Source organism: Phocoena phocoena, chromosome 20, assembly GCF_963924675.1.
Source record: "Phocoena phocoena chromosome 20, mPhoPho1.1, whole genome shotgun sequence".
Classification (NCBI taxonomy): domain Eukaryota; kingdom Metazoa; phylum Chordata; class Mammalia; order Artiodactyla; family Phocoenidae; genus Phocoena; species Phocoena phocoena.
The window spans coordinates 41078234-41102061 of record NC_089238.1 but is presented as its reverse complement, the minus strand read 5'-3'; the positions used below and the strand labels follow the sequence as shown (position 1 = coordinate 41102061).

At 49.0% G+C, this 23828-nt stretch overlaps 1 protein-coding gene across 2 annotated transcripts in view; it reads right to left on the bottom strand.

Moving 5' to 3' along the window:
• The window catches only part of DUS2 (dihydrouridine synthase 2), a 41214-nt gene continuing 17386 nt past the window's right edge, over positions 1-23828 (bottom strand). Inside the window, exons 4-17 of one of the 2 annotated variants that reach the window (XM_065898992.1) lie at positions 23103-23148; positions 19379-19470; positions 18520-18563; positions 17287-17347; positions 14753-14800; positions 10960-11025; positions 10712-10782; positions 8631-8717; positions 7128-7296; positions 4565-4686; positions 3138-3287; positions 1925-2012; positions 782-855; positions 1-547 (exon numbers count right to left, since the gene is read on the bottom strand). In XM_065898992.1, the coding sequence (XP_065755064.1) occupies positions 310-547; positions 782-855; positions 1925-2012; positions 3138-3287; positions 4565-4686; positions 7128-7296; positions 8631-8717; positions 10712-10782; positions 10960-11025; positions 14753-14800; positions 17287-17347; positions 18520-18563; positions 19379-19470; positions 23103-23148 (1356 nt within the window). In that variant the 3' untranslated portion in view covers positions 1-309. The remainder of the gene's footprint in view (positions 548-781; positions 856-1924; positions 2013-3137; positions 3288-4564; positions 4687-7127; positions 7297-8630; positions 8718-10711; positions 10783-10959; positions 11026-14752; positions 14801-17286; positions 17348-18519; positions 18564-19378; positions 19471-23102; positions 23149-23828) is intronic. The other variant, XM_065898993.1, reaches the window with a different exon arrangement.

The window sequence follows — 23828 nt, the reverse complement described above, 5'->3', positions numbered from 1 at the left end:
TAAGGGTGAAGGGTGTCTTTATTGCACTGTACCAATGTCAGGTTGGGGAGGTGCCACCTGAAAAGCTCCTGTTTTCAAAGAAAATACTGAGGTCACTGGGAACTTGGCTCTGCTACTCAGACCCACCAAAGGAGATGGGCACTCTGGGGATCCCTTGGCCTGTGCTCCAGGCTGCTGGCCCAGGCCAGAACCTCGTAATTCCTGTCAGCAGTGGCAGCAAATTGTCCAGTGGCACCTGGCTGATGCTCTGCACCCATAGCCATCCTAGGGCCAGGCCCAGGGAGGGGCTGACTAGGGTAGGGACGGTAGTCACCAGCCTTCCAGGGGGCTCTCTTTACCACTTGCCAAGGCTAAAAAGGGCTTCTTGCACAGCTCCCCAGGCATGACTGGCTCCTGAGCTCTGGGGTCCCCAGTGTCTTGGTCAGGGGCCTCCCGCTTGCGCTTGTGCAAGGAGGGGCCCTCCTCACGCAGCCGACCCTCAGGGAGGCCCTGGCTCCGCAGACAGACGATGGCTGCAGCCTGCTCCGCCAGTTTCTTGGACTTGTCCCTAGGCAGACGAGGCATGGGGCAATAAGGCAGGGAGACAGGCAGACTCGTTACAGGACTAGAGTCTGGGAGGCCTGACTCTACACGCCCTTGGCAGAGATTCTGACAAAACTAGGGAAGGGGTCATCACTCAGGGATGCCACTGCCCAGGTACACCATCCCCCTAACCCTCCCAGGCCAATGCGAGGATCAGGCCCTGTTGACAAGCCTCATGCCCACTGATAAGGAAACTCACCACAAGGTGGACTGGTACTTTTGTTCAGCAACAGTGACAACAGAACAGAAGAGGCGATCCAGGGGCCGTTGAACCTGGTACAGAGAGTGCAAAGGAATCAGGGATGGCTGCATGAGAGCAAGAGGGCCAAGCCCTGGAGGGAAGTACTTCCCACCTAAATCAAATGAAGGCTACCTGTATCACATGCTCCTCCCCAGCAGAAGTGCCTAGTGCATCTTCCAGGGAAGAAACGTAGATACACAAACAGTCAGTGACATCCCAGTGTGTCAGGAGTTCTGTCATGGACCTAAGCAAAGGTCCGTCAGAGCCCTTAGCTGCATCTGACTATGGAGCTTCCTCCTACTGACATCTGGGTGGGCCAGGTCCCCCAAAATGAGAAGGAGTTCACCAGATGGCAAAGCGGTGAAAGGGGACAAGGACTGGGGCAAAGAAGGTACACCTGGCAGAGCAACCAGGTGATGTGGCAGACAGAGAGCTGAGTGGATGTGACCTGAAGCAGAAAGACACATGGGGGTCTCGTGCTCTGGGCTGAGGTAGTAGGGCTTGATCCCAAAGGTGCTGAGGAGCTGATGAGGACGTGAGCAAGGGGGACAGAAGCAAATTCGTTTTGGAAAAGTCACTCTGGCAGAAGGGAACCCAAGGCCCAGAAGATACAAGCTTGGAGGTCAGAAGGCCAGTCCAAAAGAGACTAGGCAACCTAAACAGGCCATGGGGACCAAAGAAAGTGAAGCAAGACCGTCTCAAAGTTTCCCCTGAGGGGCCCCAGACATGGGGCCCAATTCTGTGCCCCATTGGCTGAGGCCTGATCCAAAAACATGTCAGTCTAACTTTTAGGTTTGAACGTCCTTCCTAAGCCAATTGGCCCTCTCCAGAGAAGTCTCTCCTGCCTAAGCAATGCCACTGGAAGGGACTCGCTGAAGCAGCCTCTTACTTAGGCCTCTAGTTCAGTTTTATGAAAGTGGCCAGAACTACACAACAGGTCCACTGTCAAAGGGAAGGAGGTAGAAGGCAAAGAAGGCAAAGCCAGGCTCCAGCCAAGCAGTCTGGAGTGCACGTACGAGCTGTGGGTGGACTGGGGGTGGCGGCACTAGCTGTGGGAGTGCTGTGGGCTGGATGCAGGGCAGGCCACAGGCAGGAACTCACCGTTTCATACACAGGCTGTGCCAACTTCTCCCTCCGGCACCACTCCAGCAGGCACATCTTGGGGGTGATCTGGGGTGAGTATGCTCTCCTAGGGAAGGAGGGAAAGATGTCAGGGCCCACCTACCATGAGAACTCCATTCCTCAGCAGGGGCCCTACTCAGTTCCTGGTAGGAGCTGCAGGAATGAGACAGCAAACTCCTGCCTTAGGACTCCTGCACCTATTCCCCTGAGCTCCCATTTCTGTCCCACCAGTGGCTTGGGGCCTCAATTCTACCTAAAGGGAAGATGGGCTTCAGTTGTTTGGGGAATTGGAATGGGAAGTGAACTCCAGCACTCTGAGCTCCAGCCTGGAAAACAGCCTTCAACAGCCAAGAAGGAAGGTACAATTTGCCTCTCAAGACAACATCAGGAGGGAGTGGGTGGGAGTGGGGACACAGGTAGCCATACAGTGGTCTCAGGATCTAGCTCAGGGCCCACCCTGATTATGTCCACCAAGTGTCAGGGTGATCCGCTGCTGCCTTGGGCACAGTGGACTCCAGTTTCAGAGTCAGGCCATGTTCTAGCTTCCCACCAGGAGCTCTCCCTGGATATGACTGCCCAACAGCTGTGCCTACATCCCTCCTCCCAAGACTCTGCCAGACAAGACTGACTCCTGGTCTGGGCCTGGGGACCCCAGAAAGGTTCAGATTCCAGATTGCAGAGACAAGGATGAGGGCCCCATTCAAAGCTGAGTCACAGTCTGAGGCAATAACTGGCCTGAGGCTATTTCTGCCTAGAGAGGGCACCACGGGGCTAGCGAGGAGCAGTGAGGGTAGGCTGCTTAGGCAGGTGAGGGTTCAGGTCCTGCTGCTATTCTGGAGCTCCCTGCAGGCAGCTAATTCCTGAGGGCCAAGGAGAAAACACAGACTTTGAGGAACAGAGGGGACAAGTCTCCCCAGCCTGAGTTGTGGGAAGGGGTGGGTCAGGAAAAAGGTATAGTTTAGTCACCCTTGGGAAAGCATGTGCAACCCTGACAGCACTGCCTGGGCTTTCAGCGACTGTCTTCTCCAAAGTGCCTTCTTTGGGTTGCTGAAAACTGAGAACAAGCATCCAAACCAAGGAGATGTGTGGTCCCTAAGCTTGGCATTAACCATGGACGGCAGCCAGCTTGCTGGCCCAGTCAGACCTGAGGACACTGGCCCTGGCCCAAGCTGAGGCCGAGCTGGAGACCTACCGGTCAAACTTGACAGCCATCTTAATGATACCAGAGGTATCTTCAGCTGGCTCCTCCACCTCCTCTGGGCTCCTGGCCAAGAGTTTGGCCCGCCGGGCGTCCAGCTCTCGTGTGGTCTCCTCATAGAAGGCACCAAGGCCAAAGGCCTCACTATGAAGGGACAAGCAGAGTAGGGGAAGCCCCTTAGTGGAGCCAGCATTCAGGAAACTACTGTAGGAGCCCAGGGCCCCACCACTGAGAAATGCCCCCCACATATACCCAAACACCACCAGGGCCTAGCCATCAGAAGGTGCTTTCTACACACCCCTGTGATCAGCCTGAACTGACAGATGGAGAATGAATGCAGGTCCCTGAGCAGGAGCACTGGAGGGCAGGCTGGGCTGGGTGGAGTAGATTCCAAAGGCCACCTGCAGCCTCTCTTCTGAGGAGGAACACACAGGCAGGTGTCCCTAGCCAGCAGTGAGTGAGTTGAGCTATACTGACCAAGCACTGGGGGTATGCACAGCCTTGTCCTCATGCAGGCCCGTGGGAGGAAGACACGGAGGCCTGACCACTGACTGGTTCCCCACTTCCCGCCCTGACCACACACAGGCCAAGCCTAAACTGAGGTACCAGCCAGAGCTACAAAGTGATACTCTTGAGAGTTATCCTCTTGAGTTCACAAGATACTTGGGTCGAGCTGGTTAAGCTACATGGGCTAGGGACAGAATGAATACCACAAGCCCAGGGTGAGGAGGAAGGTTCTGGCAAGGCTCTTCCCTCTAGGAAGCATCTTAAGGGCTGGAGGACATTCATGAAGATGGCTGCCTGAGGGCAAGCCTAGTCAAGAAAGGCTTCTCTGGAGGAAGGAGAGTATAGACAGCTAATGTGCAGGGGAGACAGCATTCAGGCAGGAGACCCTGTACAAGCACAGGCAGACAGGGAGCTGTGGGAACAGGCACTAGACCAGGTTGTGAGGGGCCCCAAATGTCAACCACCTGAGCTGTAGCTCTACCAGATCTAGAGGATCAAGGGGTGGCCTCTCAGACTGCAAAGTGATGGGGTGTGGGTGCCGGCTCAGGCCAGGGGCTCCATTCTACAACCCCAACTCTCCTAACCATCGGATCTTGGTGGCCTGGCATGTGACAGATCTGTTATCAGGAAAGCCCCTTCCTCCCCAGGGATTCCCAAGCCCAGCCCTCACCTTCCTCCATCCTACTAGTGCACTAGTTCCCGAAATTCTGCTGCTGAGATCAGTCCAGGGATGGAAAGTTCTAAAGATTTGAAAGTACCCCCTTCTGTGAGGCAAAGCTGTACCACCTCCCCACTCCAGCACATCCACCTCCAGAAGCTGTGTCCTGGGTCCCCTGGTAGAGTCAGCTTAGGGCTCAGGGTCAAGTCTGGGTAATGTCTGCAAGGACAGATGAACAGCCCATTGCCCCTCTCACCAAATTTCCTGGGAAGACTGGGCGGCATGGAGCAACCTCCCCTGGGGCGACTCCAGCTGTTCTCGTAGCATCTGGCACAAGCAGTACTTGGTGTTGGTGTAGTGGTTGTCATACTGCACAGCCTGAGAGAAGAACTGCCATGAGCCCCCCTGCTGCCCAGGCAGGCTCTGAGGCCTGAGCTCTGCTCTGATGGCATGAAAAGGGGCTCCAAGGGGGCATCAGAAGGGCCTGCAGCTGAGGCAGTGTGACCCCATAAAAGAGCCCTCTCCATCTTGGCCATCTACTCCTCTAGTTAGTGGCACAATGCCTGAGGGTCACAACTGAGACCCACAGTCAGGAGCACACTCCACTGGACAGCCTGACTAAGGTCCACATGCGCCTGGAGCTCCTCCTGCATCGGCTGCCACAGAGGACCTGTTGCCGAGCATCTTCCAAGGCAGGGAGTGGGGAACAGCCAAGTTCTGGTGTGGCAGGACCAGCCCTGGGACAGGGGTGAGATTCTTCTACTCCTTATAACCATGGTGAATGCCTGCCTCTCCCACATCTTAAACAGCCTGTCTCCAATTTCTCCCAACATGGGAAAAGCCCAGCACCATTGACCAAGCATGTTTGCACGTGGTACTTGTCACTTCATTGAGCTAAACAAGTAGTTACCACTACTCAGACTGGGAAATGCAGGCTCAGGGAGGCCAGACAACTGCCCAGGGATACCCAGTGGAAGTCGGCCTGGCTGGGGCAGGCAGGAGAGCAGTGGGTAAAGGGTGCTTCAGCCCCCCAGAACCCTCTCCCCGTCTCGCCCCCTATCAAATCTTCTAATACCTCCAGCAAGGCCTATGTCTTCAGTGCCTTGGAGGTGCGACCACATGTTCAGGACAAAGAAGGGATACGTGGGTAAGCCACGGCCGGCAGCAAGGCCTTGATTCAGCTTGTTTGGGACAGAAGGCAACTGGCTGGACCAGAAGCAGCCCTGCCTATGCTTGAAAGCCGCTCCCTTTCTCTGGCCCAACACACCCCCTTGAGGAGTTGCCAAGGGACAGGCTGAGAAGGAAGGATAACATCACCTTTCAGCCAGTGAGCAAGCTTGGCACTACTGAACGTGCCCTTCCCTGCCACAGACCTGCCAACCGGCCGACCTAGACTGAGCTAAGCCCCCCTTGCCTCTGGTTGACCCAGGCCATTGGAGAGCCAACCTGCCCAACAGGACACCCAGAACCAAGAGGATGAAGGCTGCAGCATCAAGCAGAAGAGGCTCTAGAACAGAGGCTGCCCAACTCTGGGCACAGGCCTCAGGGCCTCCAACCACCCCCAGCTTGCACAGCCCTGGGGACACCCACATGTCATGGCAGCCACAACTGCCCATGGTAGCCTGAGGATCTGAGAAGCTCCTGACCCCCCAGGTGGGTAGGAGCTCCAGGACTGAAGAGGAGGGTGGAAGTCTGCTCAGGGTGAGGGCTGCACTCTCTGCTCAGGCCCAACTCACTGAGGAATTTGAGGACCACTCACTATCTTTGCCGAAAGACATGCACAGCTGGTCAGAGTCTCACAGGGTGCCAGGGCAGTGCCAAGGAAATAGTGCAGGTGTCAAAAAACTCCTTTACAGGGAAATGCCCGGGCACTACCATCAAACCCCGGGTGAGAAGAAAAAGCTATTACCTGAGGAGAGGGTCAAAGTTAGGCTATTTCCTAAGTCAGAGGCTAAAGCATTCTGGGAATTAGCAAGAGAAGACTTTTAGAAGTGACTATGACTGACGACCAGTTGACACGTCTTTACGGAGAGAATCTGTCCTCACAACAGCTACAATGGCTCCTCCTGGCTGTGGTTCCTCTGGTGCCAACCCACTGGCATGAGTGACACAGACACCACTGTCATTGTGCATGCGTGTGTATGTGTAGGGGGGCAGGGGGTGACAGAGACTAAGAGAAAGATATCATGTGTTTGGGGTCCCAACAGCATCCTGGATCCAGAAGCCCTTGCTATGATCCTCACACCTTGAAAGCTTTAGAAGAGGGCAATGGTAGGGCCATGCCTCCCCAGCACCCTGCTCTCCACATTGCAGCCAGGGAAACCCAATGCTATGCTACACTAAAAAGAAAAGGAGAGGGACTTCCTTGGTGGCACAGTGGTTAAGAATCTGCCTGCCCAATGCAGGGGACACGGGTTCAAGCCCTGGTCCGGGAAGATCCCACATGCCACGGAGCAACTAAGCCCGTGCGCCACAACTACTGAGCCTGCGCTCTAGAGACTGCAAGCCACAACTACTGAGTCCGTGAGCCACAACTACTAAAGCCCGCACACCTAGAGCCCACGCTCTGCAACAAGAGAAGCCACCGCAATGAGAAGACCGCGCACTGCAACGAAGAGTAGCCCCCGCTCGCCGCAACTAGAGAAAGCCCGCACACAGCAACGAAGACCCAACGCAGCCAAAAATAAATAAATAATAAATTTTTTAAGAAAGAAAAGAAAAGGAGAGCTGCTGGGGGCTGGGGGCTCACCCAAAGCACTTTCTGCAGGAATGTGGCAGACAGTGAGAAATGTTTGTTTTGAAAAAGTGCATAGACATACGTATCTGATGTACTTCTGCATGACCTCCTCCAAGGGTCGTGGACCCTCCTTGAGGAAGATGGATGGGTTCCACATGGCCGCTCGGGCCACCATCACTGAAGAAGCTGCCGTGGCTTGTCGAAAGTCCTCTATATCCAAATATCCTTGGATGTGGTCGTGAGATCCTCCACTGAAAAGCAACAGTGGGGTGAGCAGTATCCCCATCCTTGTACAAGCAATTTCAGAAAAAGGCAACTCCTAAATCTGCCATTTATTCAGTGTGTGGCTTTGGCCAAGTCCTTCAGCTACGAGAGCTTCGGGACACTGGAGATTATAACACACACCCCACTGTGGGGTCAGGAGCACCAAGTGAGATAACAAAATAAAGCAGTCCAAACCGTGCCTGGCACTTAAGAGGTACTCCGGAGCGTTTACCTTCCTTCCCCCTCATCCTGAACAGTGGCTAAAGCCGGCCCACATCCGAAGGGCGGGGTCTGTACGTGGATACAGGGATCACAGGAAAACCCCCAGGCTGGGGCACCTATATGCCCACTGACGGCTGGGTCAAAACCCTAGAGAGGGAACAGACGCAGTGGTGCTCATGAGAGGAAGGAAGGAGGCCCGGTTTGGTTGCAATTTCCCTTTCAGCCACCCTGCAGCCCCTTGGAAACTGCTCTTTGTCTGTTCCATTAGGAGCCGGGCAGCAGCCTCAGCCCAGAGACAGCACTGTGTGTGAGAATGGGGGTGGGGGAACCCCCTTCAGGTGGCAACAGCAGCAACAGGGTCCAGGGTCTTGAGTAGCCCTACCCTCTCTCCAAGACATCCCTAACACCCCTTGGCCTGGGGACCACCCCACCCTTAGCTCCCCCGTCCCTCCCTCCAGTCAGGCATGCCTTTTGTCAGGGCTTTAGGGCTTCAGAACTTCTCTGTTCCCAACCTGCCATCAGGCAGGTACAGGGTTGAGCTGGACTCCCGACTGGCCCACACAGGCCAGCTCCCCAGTGGCAACAGGACACTGCTGTCTTACTGCTAAGCCTTTGGGCTGGTCATCGGTACCTCACACCTGCCAGTCTAGGTTCTGGTCATGTCACTGTCCAGGATGCTCATCTGGGCTTTGGTCTGTGACCTGCCTCATGCTCCTGAGCCATGGCTCTCTGTGCTCTGGCTTGAGACGCCTCACCCTACACCCTACACACCTAACTCTGGGTGTGATGTCACCTTCCCCTGGGCCTGTTTCAGCAGCCACTCTCTGGCTCTCCATAAACACTCCCACCTCAACCCATGCATCGGAATGTCCTGGGCCCCTGTCTACTGCATACCTACATCGGCCACTCACCAGAGGCCAAGGGACACAATGGGCCCTTCTCAGCCTCACTGCCAAGTTCATTTTTGTCACACCCTTTTTTTCTTTTCTCTTACAGTCATTTTTTGATGCTATTGCATTCCATTTTCTATTTGTCAGTTCAAATCCCTTCTGAGTGAAGTGAGGCATAAAAAAATAAATGAGGAAGAAGGGAGGCTTACTTGGCTATGACAGGAATGGAGAGGGTTTCGGCGACTGCTTTGATGGCTTCACAGCTGACAGGGTGCTGAGGTCGCTCCTCCCGCTTCCTTGGAGATAAAGAGATGGGGCTGGGGACTGAGTGCCAAAGGTCACGTCACACTTAGCACCGGGTTATGTCAGCCAAATCCTACTGTCCTCCTTGCTGAACCTCAGGAAGGCCATGTGGCCAGCAGGGACAGGGCTCTGGGCTACAGGGGACGGCTCTCCCTGACCTCTGTTGTGCCGGGCAGCAGCAGCACAGGTCCATGCTGAGAAGGTAAGTCCAGCTCTCAAAGGTCTGCAGGTGAGGCATGGCTGCAGGAAGCCGATGTGGGTGGTCACACTGCCACTCCCCAGCTTCCCCTCATTTCTGCCAGAGATGAGGGACGGTGCCTTAAGAATGCTACCCCTACTGTCCCAGTCTTGCCCTCCCAGAGGGACTGGGAACAGCTGCCGCCACTCAGACTGGCCACTCCCACACAGCTGTGTGTGCTGAGGCCAAGTTGGGCAGCTGATCCTGGGGAGAGGCACCTGGCACAGGGTAGGCCCAGCAACCAGAGCAGGCCACAGACCATGGCTGTCACAAAGAGCCACAGGGGAGGCAAGACCACAACCCAGGGCCCCTGCATCCAAGGTCAACTGCAAGAAGCTCTTGTGTATGAGTGAGTGAGTCTTAGGGATGCTAAGGTAAGCCCTAACTTGAGCTGTGCACAGGGACAAGCCAGAGAGGTGGTCGACCAGAAAGCCCTTGCCCAGGTCCTATCTGCATGTGTCCCTCTGCTATACTCTTCAACAAAAGTGTCAGGGGCCACAGGGCCTTACAAAGCCCTATCAACCCAGCCTCCACCTCCACCTCCCTGCTCCCCCAGCAGCCCAATTCTAGCCCATCTTTAACAACTTTGATGGCCAGAAAGTCCCTCTTTAAACTCACCCAAATCTGTCTTCCTAGTGTTTCCAACTACTGGGAAAAAGGAATAGCTTTATTTATTCAGAAAACACTCTATGCCAGGCACTGTGCCAAGGCTGTATATTCACAATCTCATAAAGGCCTTGTGACAACCCTATCAAGCAGAAATTATCTTAATTTCCAAATGAGTACTGTGGTGCTCAGAGAGGTTAAATGACTTGTCCAAGGATACACAGCCAACAAGCAGCAGACCTGGGATTTGAACCCAGACCTGGGATTTGAAACCAGGCAGTCTGAGCCCAGAGCCTGCTACCTCCAGGAGGGGCCTGTGTGTACGCGTGTGTGGCCTTTCACCATCCCCTGGTGGCTTCAACACGCACAGCTCTGCTTTTCTGTTTTTATGTGTCGGAGTTCTGGGTTCCCTTCTCTGAAAATGCTGTAATAGATACAACCAGCAAAAAATGCACTGTTCCTACAAGACCCCTGAACTCAAAAGGAACACCACTCAAAAGAGAGGTCATCCTGGCCAAAGTTTGCTGACCTGGGATTCTGTACAAAAGTACATCCTGGACACAGGGAGCGAGTTCGACTGGGAAACCAAGGGTAGCCTTCAGCAATACCTCAGCTCTCAGTAGACAGCAGATTCAAGGACTGTTTAAAGTGGTCACTGTGACAGCTGGCAGTCCAACAAGGGCAGACAAAAGAGGCAGTGCCTTTAAAAGAACAGCAATCTGCCTGGGGTCATTCAAGGGAGGAGCTACTGCTGAATGTAGTGTAAAGAAAATGAGATTCAGAGTCAGAGTTCTAATTCCACCACTTCCTGGCTACGTGATATAATTTTGAGCAAATCACTCATTCTCTACCATTTACACGTCTTGAGGGTAGGGGTGTTTCTCCTTCCCATTGGTCTCTCTGTATCTCTAAGGCTCGGTGTAGTGCCTACCACCAGTAGATGCTCAATGAATGAAACAAAGAAAAATGCAACCCCCATAAAGAGTTTGACTGCCCTCTGAACTTAGGGGATATCAATGAGCTATGCAGAGCTAGGCTGTGTATGTAGAAGAGAAGCTGGTAGTCACCTGGGGTCTGGTGAAGAATCATTAAGATGGCTAGGGTCCTCCTTGCAAGTCAGTCACTAGTAAGGCAACCACTCACCTCCCATGAACCGCGATGGCTGCAATGCCGGTCCTCTCTATCCGCTTAACAAGGCTCAGGGTATCTTCCAGCTGAGGGACAGGACCACACAGGGTGTTTACTGAAGCCACAGAGGGAGCAGCTGCCAGCTCCTAAAGTGGGCTCAGCTCTACCCCCTCCTCCAAACATAACTCAGCCCCACAAGAATCATTCACACCCTCAAATCAGCATCCCCAGAGAAAATGGACCTTCAGATGTAAGATCTTTACCGATGGCAGGATGCGAATCTTGCAGGTCACAGGTCTCTGTGTCCCTTTAACAAGAGTGCTGAGGATCTGCAGTGGGAAGAATACAAGAGCATCTGCCTCTTCTGGAACAAACACCACAACTGCTTGTACTAATGAATTCTGCTCCAGACCTGTGCAGCCCAGTGGCATGGACATGTTTATATCCATGTACGTGTCCATGTGAATGCGTCTGTTGCACGCATATACATGGAAGCTCCATGAGGGAAGGAGTTCACCTTTTTCTCTGCTAGAGCCCCAGCACCAGCAGCCCCTTGCCTGGTATATAGCAGTATACATATATTTGGTAAATGAACGAATGAGTGAATGAATGCATGAATGGATCTGCATGCATGCTTGTACAGAACACAGTGATCCTTTGCCAGGGCAAACATCAGAATCACCTGGAGAGCCTAAGAAATACAGAATCTTAGATTCCACCTCATCTTTCCTGAATGAGTCTCTAGGCACAGGGCTTAGGAATATGTGATTTCAAAGGACTCTACCCAACACATTCCCTCCACAAAATGATTCTGAGGCCTAACCCTGGTTGAGAACACATGGCTCACAGCTCCATTCCTGATTGAAGGCACGTTTCCTGAGTGTTCCAGGATCTGCCAAGTGAGTGAGCAGGAAAGTTTGAGCAGGTCCTGGGCCCTGTCCTCAGCTACCCCCTCTCTTTAGGGGAGTCAGATATACAGGAATGAAACTGGCAAAGGAAAAGACAACATAGTCAACATATTTTAAAGTGTTTATTTTGCACAGTAATTGCAAAGGACTCCAAATAAAGATCACGAAAGTCATACAGGAAAGTGTCAGGGAAGTAGCAAGTCCAGACAAAGAGTCAGACATCAAGAAAGGTGTAGATGACACTGCATGTCTGTGACCTTGCTATCTTTATCTTCTTCCCTCATCAAAAATTTTGGGCGAGGCAAGCTAGGGGGAAGGTGATGCCAAGAGCCCTCTTCCAAGAAACTGGATCCCTGTCCAGCAGAGCAGAGGGGACATCCAGGCAGCAGCTGCCAGTCTGGTTCTAGACAGGTGGGGGCAGCAGAGAGCCGGGTGACAAGAACCAGTGAAGGAGGCCTTTCTCTCAGGGACAGGCTAAGGCAGGCCCCTCCAGGAGACATTAGACCAAGAGCCTGGACAGATAGGACAGATCATGGGCAAGACAGGGCCTGCTGGCCCAGGCACAATTGCCAGAGACTGACAGGAAGGAACAGTCCCCAGGTGCTGCCCCAGGAGGCTGACTGGGCCTGAGGTCCCGGGGTGACTCTGGCAGGGCTTAAAGGGGCACCTACCCTTTAAGGGAGGAAGAGGGACTGCCAGATCCATCAAGATACACAATAAAATTTCTCACTCTAGTCCTGTCCTTCAAGCTGACAATAAAATCTCTGGAGGGTTCCTTTGCAAGTGCTGGCTCAGAATCCTCTGATGTCTGGTGATTTAAGCAACATCAGCTGGTTTGACCCAGTTCTCTGTTTTGCAGAACTTCCTCTTGGTGTATTTTATCCAAGCAACTCTAAGCACCTTCTTCAGTTCATTTTCTGTTCATTTCACGTGCATGTTCAGGACCAGGAAGGAAATTAGTAACGAAAAGTCCTAGCCCTTTGCAAGAGTCACACTGAGAGGAAAGGGCAAATAGAGTCTGTCTTTTGGTCAGACTCTAGCAGAACCTCTCCTGGACCCAACTCTCCCAGATCCAAGCCACACCCCATGTCTCTGTGGCGTGAAAAGTCTGTGGGGGAAAAGGACCTGAGACGGGCCCGTATCTGGGCACATCTACCCACGGGCAGGCACATCTCCCCAGATCCACTGGTTGACTCAGGAAAAGCAGACTTTGGCTCCCCTGGTTGTTGGGGAGGGGGCAGGGAGGAGGACAGGAAAGCGCAGGCCTGGGAATCAGTGAGAATTGAGCTCAAGTCCTGGCCCTGCTGATTGTTAGCCACGGCCCAAGTGCAGTGCACACAAGGGGATGCCCTGAGCAGCCGGGGGCCCAGGGAATGTGGGGCAGGGGTCAGAGAGAGGCTATTACTGATATAGAGTCTTAAACTGAGGTTCTTAATCCAGGGAGGGTACACCAGAGTCACCTGGGAAGCTTTTTCAAAAGACTGATACCCTCTCCCTGCCTCTGTCTACCCCAAGAATATGCAGAATTCTCGATAGCATCCTTTTTAAAAAATTATTATTGTGGTAAAACATATATAACATACAATTGTCTGTCTTAACCATTTCTAAGTGTATAATTTAGTGGCATTAGTTCAAGATGTCATACAACCATCACCACTATCTATTTCCAAAAACTTTCATCGCCCCCAAACAAGCAGTCTTATTTTGAAAAAATCTCTAAGGTGGTCCTGAGATGTTCCCAAAGATGGAACCATGGACCTAACACACCAAGCCTGGAAGGACCTACAAAGCTCTCATCCAGCTCACCCAGTTTGCCAGCACAATTTGAGCCTGAATCTAATCCATCCCACTCTTCCGGAGTCTCATTTGGCTTTACTGTAGAAGCCTGCATCCTCTCTTTCACAAGGCAAACCCTGTCCACTAGCCTGACCTGGCTCAACCGACCACCCTGCCAACCAGAGAATTAACGAAATGAACTGAGCTTCTGAGGGGTAGTGTTAACTCTGCTGCCTCACGTGTGAAATGTGCCCAAAGAAGGGCAGTAGCGAGGACAGAGCCCACAGCATGGGTGGGAGAAGCCAGGACGCCAGAGGATAACAGAAATGCCTGTATGTATGTGCTGTGAAGCAAACCACCCGCTACTGAGGCCCCTTCCCTAAGCGTGGAATCCACAGTAGTCCACGTCCACTCCAGCCTGCATACAGGTGTCTGACTGGAGGTCATTACCTGTGCCTGTTCACACACGGGAAAAATGAGGAGGCACCTAGCCCATAAACACACGAATTTTCCTAGATCCCAGACACAGTAGGGCTGGAAGAATAACAGGGTTGAGCTGCTGACACAGCAGTGGCAGCTCTTAATGGTGGTGCCTTATCCCAAGTTGCTCTAGCCTATGGGAGGCACTAGGAGGCTTAAAGCCCAGAGGTGGAAGTGGGGATGGAGAATGAAGAGGAAATCAAAGGAGCTAAGGGGAGCAGCAAGGAGAAAGCTGGTGAACTGTGAGAGGAAAGTAAAAGGTGCATGTGGTATGGCAGAAGATGTCACTCCCACATGTACTGGCAGCTCACAACACTGGTGGCAAACATCAACCTGACCCTAAGGCCTCATAAACCTGGCCACCAGAATCACCAAGGGAAGGAGATCAGAGGAGACTAACTTCAGCTTACCTTGTATGGCCCTGGCCTGGCCTGCTCTCATACTGATGGTGGACTCCATCAGTGTGCAGGGCACCCACTGATGCTCTCATCAAGCCCCCAGGGAGAGGCCAATCCCTTACATCCTGACACACACAGCCACTGAGCCTGCCCACCACCCACAGGTAGCCTGGCATATGCTCTCATGATCTTCTCAGAAGGGAGAGAGGCAATACAGAAGCGGCTCTAAATGAGTCCCTCAGGACCCCTGGCTCTCTACTGACATGTCCCTAGCCCTGGGCTTTTAAGGAACTCCAAGGCTACTGCAGGCTGGCTCAGGGGTTTCTGAACCTGGCTATATGTCAAAGTCACTGGAAAGCCTTTGAAAAAATTTCCAGACCCCAGGTGGAGTGACTGATTCTCTAAATCTGGGGGAAGGGTAGGGGAGGTGTTCCAGGCAACTCTAGTTCATAGGCATATTTAAGGACCTCTGCTTTCACTCATGCAGGACTTACCTTCTCAATCTTGTCAGGATCTGATAGCAGGGCAGCTCCCATTCCTCCCTAAGGAAAAGCACACAGAGGGGCTCTTACAGCTGGAGGAGGGTGGCTCCTCCCTGTGGTATGGCAACCTGGCAGTACCCCAGCACTTGCCTCCAAGGAACCAAGGTTCACTGGCAATCGCCTGTGCCCACAACATCAGGGATCAGTTTGATGAATTCTAAGAGCCAGCACTCTGATCCCCTTAGCAAGACCCACAGATCTATCTAGAAGTGGGTTCTAAAAAATCATTTTTCAGGACTGCCCATTTCCTACCCAGGGTCTCAGTGCCTTAATAAACTAAACCCCACCATCTGCCAAGCCCTTAAAAAAACAAAGGGTCATTCTTCCTTTGAAATGAGATCAAACGCAACTTCTTCCTATCCTACCGTCACTTGCTTAAATACCACCTCCGCCAGCAAAGCCACTCAGAGGCACACAACCTCCAAACCTTGTCCAGGCCCTGATCCCCTGCCAGCAACAATGGCCGGCCCAGTCCTGAGCACCCAGACCAATGTCAAACTCTAACAAAAGCCCTAGCTAATGGAATCAACAACTCCTGGAGTCACTTAAATCTCAGCATTAACACCAGGGGCTGTCTCTTAACGGTGTGATTACTGGTGATTTTATTGTTCTTTTTTGTACTTTTCTATATTATCCAAGTCCTGGGCAATGGTATGAATTACTTTAATAAGTGGAGCAGGTGAGAATGTTAAAAATCTGAACCCATTAAGAGTGAGGTGAAGGGGAGAAAAACAAATCCAATAAATATATGCTGTCAAGTATATAGACTATGTACTAATGAATGCTCAAGGAATGTGCTCAGGTTTAAATTCAGTTATTACAGTTTAATTTCATGTTTAAGAACTACACATTAGAACCAGAGAGAACCAGCGCAGACTGAGCCTGCATTTCAGAGGAGAGCTAAAAGGACAGAGCTACTAGCCCTGGGCTACCTCCAGATACAAACCTTACAGGCCTTCAGGAAGCCCTGGCCACTCACCCTGACTCCGTCTGTTCTTCACCTAACACATGATTCAGCCCTTCCTTGTTGAATCACAGGATCTAAAATCCAGTCTCACTGCCCCTTTCGACAACAATGGCTTTTCCAATTGGTATTTCCTTCCTTCCTCCCTTTCTATTTAACTTCTTAACTTGCTTTTTAGAATAGGCAACATATTAAAAATCTTAAAGGTTCAAAAGGATAAAGAGTAGAACTCTCCCTCCTTAGAAGGAGGGAAAACTATTCAATTAATTTTTTTAATATGACTTCGGTTTTTGAACCATGAGAAGAGAGCAGATATTCAGCTGGCATGTACTGGTACGGCACACTGGGAGGTATCTCTTCTGACTGGCTGCCAGTCTTTCCTCCCTCTACCCCCACCACTCACCCTGCCTCCCACTCCCAGTCCAATCATTTGCCAGCCAAATCCTATCAAAGTCTGCTCCAATTTGGCTTCTCTTGTCTCCCTCCCTGGTCTCTCCTGTGGACCCAAAACACTCATCTCCGACATCTGTATCCTGACCTCTGGCCTCTTTCCACTTGAATACACTAGACACATGGCTTTCAGATTAGTATTTCTATTTATAGAATATATTTGGAAAGACACACAAGCAACTAGTAACATTGGTTTCCCCTGGGGGAAGAAACTAAGTTTCTGATCACAAGCCTTCTCTGTTTGAAAAAGATCAGAGGCATTTAAAATCAAAGTTCAGCTAATCTGGTCCCAACCAAGATTTTCAACCCAGTGTTCCTCTGCTTCCTCTTCACTACCCACTTCCCAACCCTCTGGTCAAATCAAGGTTCCCCGCCTCTACTTCACATTGGCCTCTGGGTCCCTGCTTGTGCCACTCCCTCTGCCTGCAGAGTCCCAAACCTCCTCATCAAGGACTACATTTCCCCACAGGATCCTGAGTTTAAGGGCTGCCCTTCTGCTGCTTTCTCTGAGCTCATAGCAGTCCTGTCTGGTCTCTTCTGATATGACAGTGGGGACACATGTATTGCATCCTCTATTTTTATTCATGAAAAAACAAAGCCCTGTTCACATTATTCTTTCTTTTAACATTTACATCATTTGTTTTATTACTTGGGCACAAGTGCTGTGTGTGTGTGTGTGTGTGTGTGTGTGTGTGTGTGTATTTATTTATGTATATATGTATATGTTTGTGTGCACATTTAAAATTTTTCCTGAACCATTTGAGGGTAATTACATATATCATAGCCCTTGACCCCTAAATATTTCAGTGTGTATTTTCTAAGAATATGGATATTCTTACATAACCACAGAAGTTATCAACTTCATATATTTTCACTGATACAGTATTTTTAGCTAAGCTACCATGGTCTATATTCCAATTTTGCCAGTTGATCTAATAATATCCTTTTGAGCATTTTGCCCATTAGTACAGGATCTAGTCCAGACTCAGGTACTGTACTTAGTCGTCACCTCTTGTCAGTCTCCTTTAATCTGCACCCTATATTTGTGAAGAGTATAACAAAATCAGTTTACCTTGGTGGAATACTCTTTAGGACAGCCCATGTTGACGTCGATACCAGCCACATCATTTTCCCTGGAAAAACATGAAGGAGGAAAGATAATAAATATTCAACTTGAGGGTAGGACATAAAGTCAAAGGTATGCGTCTGTGCTCATGAAATTCTTAATGTTCCCTGGCCCTCTAAAACACACCAACCCTCAGAGACAGAAGCTGAAAAATCCTGTCTCTAAAATGTGCAACCACCTCTCCTCCTGGGTAGAACTCCAGAGGAAGAACATAATGTGCTCACACATGTAGGAAGGGCTAGTTGTAGAGGATTTTGCTAGTTCTGAGTTGTATCAGATAACTCGAATATCGAATGACAGCCACACTGCACTCCATCCCAGAGTTCCAGTTCTAACTGGGTAGTGAAAGCCATAATGCACAAAAGTGACATAAGCACAAAAGCCCTTTCCCAGAGCACTGGTTCTGGAAGAAGTGGAGGACTGTCTTTGCGTGCTAGGCTGCACAGCTGGCTTCCTCCAAACAAGTCTCAGATATAGAAAGGACCCTTTCCTCATCATCTGCTACATACATAGTTACCAGTCTGTGACCAGCAGCAACGACTGCCCGAGCTCCTTCTCACCCTTGTTGTAATTAATAACAATAGCTAACAACTTACTAAACACTCACTACGTGCCACATACTGCAAAGACATTTACATGCATCATTTCATTTACCTTTCCGTATAATGCCAGAGGGAGGTGATACTATTGGTATCATTTTATACATGAGGAAACTAAGTTCTCAGTGAGGTTAAGTAACTTACCTAAGGTCACACAGTCAGCAGGTAGCAAAGCCAGAATTCCAACCTAGGTCTAAGTCTAAAGCCCCTCTCCTTAACCACATTACTCTCCTGCCTTCATTAATTTAGGAAACAGTAAGTCTTACCTACACTTCATGAGATTTAAAACCTCAGAGTTCACAGTCATGAGAGTCTCTGCAAAGGAAATCTCACAAATAAACACTAAAAAATAGGCTCCCACCCAGAGGTTCTCTGGAGTCCAGACACAGTGCGTTCACGTGAGTCCCAGGGCAGCCCTTGGATGCAACAAATAGAGAAGGGAACCTGAGCCTTTTAACCTGGAAACAGAAAGTAGTGGACTAGGAAGCAGGAGGGTGGTCACCGCCAAAGTCCCCAGGAACAGTAAGACCTCACAGCCCACAAGAGAAGCAAAGATAGTACCAAACAGGGAAGAACTTACACAAGCCTGGCCACAGCAAGAGCTCGCTCTGCGTCTGAAGTCCCCTGGGAACACAAGAGGCTATATCAACCACTGCCCTGATACAGGTCCATATGCACAGACAAACACACTCAGGCACGCCATGCACACACACAGACACACACACACATCAGCAAGTGAAGTCCAGCTGGCATTCTCTCAAACAGCTAGCCCACAGGACTAGCTCACTGTTGGAGGCCAAAAGTGGACCTGGAAGGCTGAGAAAATGTCATCAATGCTGGGAATACTTTCAAACATACAAAAAAGTTGGGAAAATTTTATAGTGAACATTCAGATAACCACCACTTAGATTCTACAATTAACATTTTGCTATATTTGCTTTATCATAAGGCTACTCATTGTTATCAATTTTTTACAAACCTAAACATCATTCAGGAAGTATTTCTGAAAAAATACCAAGAAATGCCCAAAGCGAGAGAACTAGAGAATCACTACAATCCTAACACAAATCTTAACTACTCTTCAAGAAACTTAATTTCTTTTTATGGGAAATATATACAGATTACACAAAACAAAGACCATGATCTGAACAACCAATGCTAGGGAATAAAAATATACAAGTCATGCCAAATAGACAGTCCCTACAATGAAGGAAATTAAATTAAATTAAATTAAACTTGAGACTGGAGGCACGTAACAGACTGCTAATAGCTTAAACCATCTCCAACAGTGTAATCGCTCATGAGCAGATCTCTGAAGACCGTTTAAAGCAGGGTCTTCAGGAAGACTGAAAGCCACTGTGCAATGGAGCCCAGGCGTGTAACACTGGCCCGGCACAAGGCATGAGACGGGAAATGTACTCTGTCCCGGGATATGGTACCATCTGGAAGACGACCCTGCTCTGCTCTCTTTCGCAGGTGCGGAAGACGACTCGGTCGTCGGGAGCAACGAAGTCGACTGTGCTGAGCGCCTCTGCAAGAAAAGACAAACATACAGGGCCACTCAGTGAAGAAGCAGGTTCAACCTCACCTAACCCCTGGAAGAAAACACAACAAAAGTATCACCTTGAAGGGAAAAACGGGATGCTAGAAGTACACTATACTTGAGAGAAATCAGGGTATATGTGGGAGACTTCTGAGGTGCTGATGATGGTCTATTCCCTGACCTAAGGATGGTGAGTTACATGGTCCCTCACTTTACAGTTATTTATTAAACCATGTGCTGTGTTTTATGCACTTTCTCTGCATGGTGTTTACATTTTGCAGGGTTTTTTTTGAGAAAAAGATTTTTTAATGAATTATTCATTGCTTTGGATTCCTTCTTTATGCAATGTTTACTTTATTATGGAACCCTCAAAATAATACAAGATACAATATATTGTGAATATCTTTCTCATATATAATTGAGTTTTTTCCCACATTTCCTTCAGTCTATAAACCCAGAAATGACCTTTTTTAGAAGAAATTTTTCTGCTCAGCTAGAAGTGACCTCATGAATCTTTGGAATCATCTGTACTTTACATTTCTTTAAGAAAATTTTATTGGAGTATAGTTGGTTTACAATGTTGTGTTAGTTTCTGCTGTACAGCAAAGTAAATCAGTTATACATATACATACATCCACTCTTTTTTTAGAGTCTTTTCCCATATAGGTCACTACAGAGTACTGAGTAGAGTTTCCTGTGCTATACAGTAGGTCCTTATTAGTTATCTATTTTATACATAGTAGTGTGTCTACGTCAATCCCGATCTCCCAATTGATCCCTCCCCCACCCCTTTCCCCCCTGGTAACCATAAGTCTGTTTTCTACATCTGTGACTCTATTTCTGTTTGGTAAATAAGTTCATTTGTATCATTTTTTTAGATTCCACATATAAGTGATATCATATGATATCATATAAGTGATAACATATGATATTTGTCTTTCTCTGTCTGACTTACTTCACTTAGTATGACAATCTCTTGGCCCACCCATGTTGCTGCAAATGACATTTCACAATGTTTTTAAAGTTGAAAAAAAAGATGTACAAAAATAAGAGGAACCTTATCTTCGCTTCAGATTTTGCCCAAATTTTCCCAGAAGATGTCACTCTGAAGTTCAGCAAAGTTGCTGTTCTTAATTACTTATCTATCATGTGCTAGGTACTGTGAGTGGAGACTTACGATATTACAGTCAATCCTCATTATTTGCAGTTGTGTATTTGCAAATTTGCCTGCTTGCTAAATTTATTTGTAACCCCCAAATCAACACTTGTGGTGTTTTCATGGTCATTCACAGACTGCAAAAAATTTCTGTCACCAATGCACACATTCCCAGCTGAGGTCAAACAAGGCAACATTCTGCCTTCTTGTTTCAGCTCTCATCCTGCAAACAAGTGTCTTTATGGTGGTATATTTAATGCCACTTTTTTTTTTTTTGCATTTTTGTGCTTTTTGTTGGTGATCTCAATGTTTAAAATGGCCCCAATCATACTGCTGAAGTGCTATCTAGTGTTCCTAAGCATAAGAAAGTTGTGGTGTGCCTTACGGAGAAAATACATGTGTTAGACAAGCTTTATTCAGGCATGAAATCATAGTGCTCTTGGTTATGAGTTCGATGTTAATGAATTAACAGTATATGTTAAATAATGTGTCTTTAAACAGAAAGACACATAAAACAAGGTTATATATTGATCTGAAATACATAATGAAAGAGCGTGACCAGAGGCTTACAGGAACCTAACTCTGTATTTCCCCTAGGAACAATGGTTCTGTATTCGCTAATTTGGTGTTCTTAGCAACTTTATAGAACATAACTATTGCAAACAACAAGAATCTCTCATGCTCTTCATAATGAAGTTCTACAATAGGTACTAACATTATTAGCTTTCAAAGATGACTATCACATGGAAGGGTCCAATGTGGCAGATGGGAGAATATGCCTATCTCAAAGGCTATTCTGAGAAATAAATGAGATCTTTAATGCACGTAAAGCACTTCCATAAAGGGAAGCTGTTATTATCATCCCAGCAACAAACAGATTAGAAGGTTAAAAAGGTGGGGTAACGGCACTGACATGTTGGGAGAGGTAATCGAAGTGATCACCAATAGCAGAGACTTCTCATGACCGGCAGTAAGCAGTCTGTGAGAAGAACGACAAAAACTGAGTGTTTATACTATGCTTTTCTGTTTAACATCAAAATACTGAAACCCCTGTTAAAGCACTGGCGAAATCAATTCTGGTACAGTCGTCTATAGGTATTGACATGGGAAAATGTCCTAATAGAAAAGTAAGTGGCAGGGACTTCCACGGCAGTCCACTGGTTGGGACTCTGCGCTTCCACTGCAGGGGGCATGGGTTCAGTCCCTGGTCGGGGAACTAGGATCCCATGTAGCACGCAGTGCGGCCAAAAAAAAGAAGAGAAAAGTAAGTGGCAAAACGTGTATCATGATCCCAAGTGTGTGTGTGTATAGGGGAGAGAGTATATATAAACATGTCATATTTTTATACACACACTTTACGAAATGTGTAAAAAGTACATGTTAATTCTCCTTGTGATTACTCTTCAAGTATGGGATTATGGGGGATTTTCATTTTTTAGGTTATACACATCTATAACACTGAATTTTTCATAACACAAAGAAAATATAAATCTAAAACAAAAGACAAAATTGACAAAAGTTCTAGTGAACTTATATTAAGATTTCACAAGCGTGTATACTTTTCAAAAACCTCAAACAATACTACAACTCTCATCAAAGCAGAATCAGCCTCATCAATAAAGTATAAGCAAAACCACAATTCAGCACAACCACTTCCATTTGCAAAGGTCTTACATGTCCTTTACCTTATTTGATCCTCACTCCAACCCTGTAATTTAACTAAAGCAGGGATTATAATTTTCCTTTTACAGCTAAAGGAACTGAGGCAGAGAGGTCAAGTGACTTGCCCAAGGTCACAGTTAGCGAGAGGCAGAGCCAGGATCAGTGCTGAAGCCATCCTGACCCCAAAGGTCCCTCCTGTACTATGAAACCTGGTGATTTATATGTCAGCAAGCCTGTGGGTAGAAGGCATTCTCAGCCTGTTTCACATCTGGCTATTTGTCACGGTCTCTGGAGAGCAGTGACTACTCTCAAGAGAGGATGTGGGGACTTCCCTGGTGGCGCGGTGGTTAAGAATACACCTGCCAATGCAGGGAACATGGGTTCGCGCCCTGGTCCGGGAAGATCCCACATGCTGCGGAGCATCTAAGCCCGTGTGCCACAACTACTGAGCCCACGTGCTGCAACTACTGAAGCCGGTGCGCCTAGAGCCTGTGCTCTGCAACAAGAGAAGCCACCGCAATGAGAAGTCTGCACGCTGCAACGAAGAGTAGCCCCCACTCGCTGCAACTAGAGGAAGCCCACGCTCAGCAATGAAGACCCAAGGCAGCCAAAAATTAATTAATTAATTACTTTTTTAAAAATTGGCTTATAATCAATGTATCTTTAAAAAAAAGAGAGCATGTGATCCACAAAATTACACAGGAGCACCCTGGAGGTAACTGACACCCAGGCAAGGGCAGTGGTAGCACAGTTTGGGCATGACCGGGCATACACACAGTCCTGGGACCACAGCTGCACTCACCATTGACAACTCTCTTGCACTGAAGCATCTTGAGGTCAATCAGCTCCTGCAGAGGAATCAGAGGGCACATGTCAGTCCTGGACACATAGGTCCTGGGCATAGTGGGGAAGACCTTCATCACACACCTGATGGGGGCTACTTTGCCTGTCACCCTACTACCAACATCAAATCATGGCTTTGGGGACACGTAGTGCTGTCCTCCCCAACCAAGCATGGCAAGCATGGGCCTAAGTGAGCTCCCCTCCATCAGCTGCTCTTCCCAGGGACCTTGCAGAGTCTCGGGCCTAGAAGGATTGAGCCACTCAGGGAATCAGAGATCAGACAATAGCCTAGGATGTGGACACCTAGACTTTTCTCACCTACTAGTCTCAACTCTAGTCCATCCTCTCAAAGAACCTCCCACCTCATCCATATGCAAATGGCAAGATGAAGGGCTCCCAGGAAACGTCTAAGGACAAAAGTGGGGCTAATGAACAGAAGCACAGGGAGGAAGATTTGAGATTGACACAGGAAAGAAAAGTCTAAAACCCCTATTCAACCTGGGTCACACTATGTGGAAATGAAAGGGGTGAGCTCCTCAGCTCTGGAGATATTCAAAGACTAAGGAAAGAAAGGAAAAAGGGAGTTCTTCAAAACCAGGATCATAAAAAACGAAAGGAAATTCAAGTCTCCTAAAGGGTTGACATTCTCTACCTCTTGGTGGGAGACAAGGCTGCTCTGCTTTGT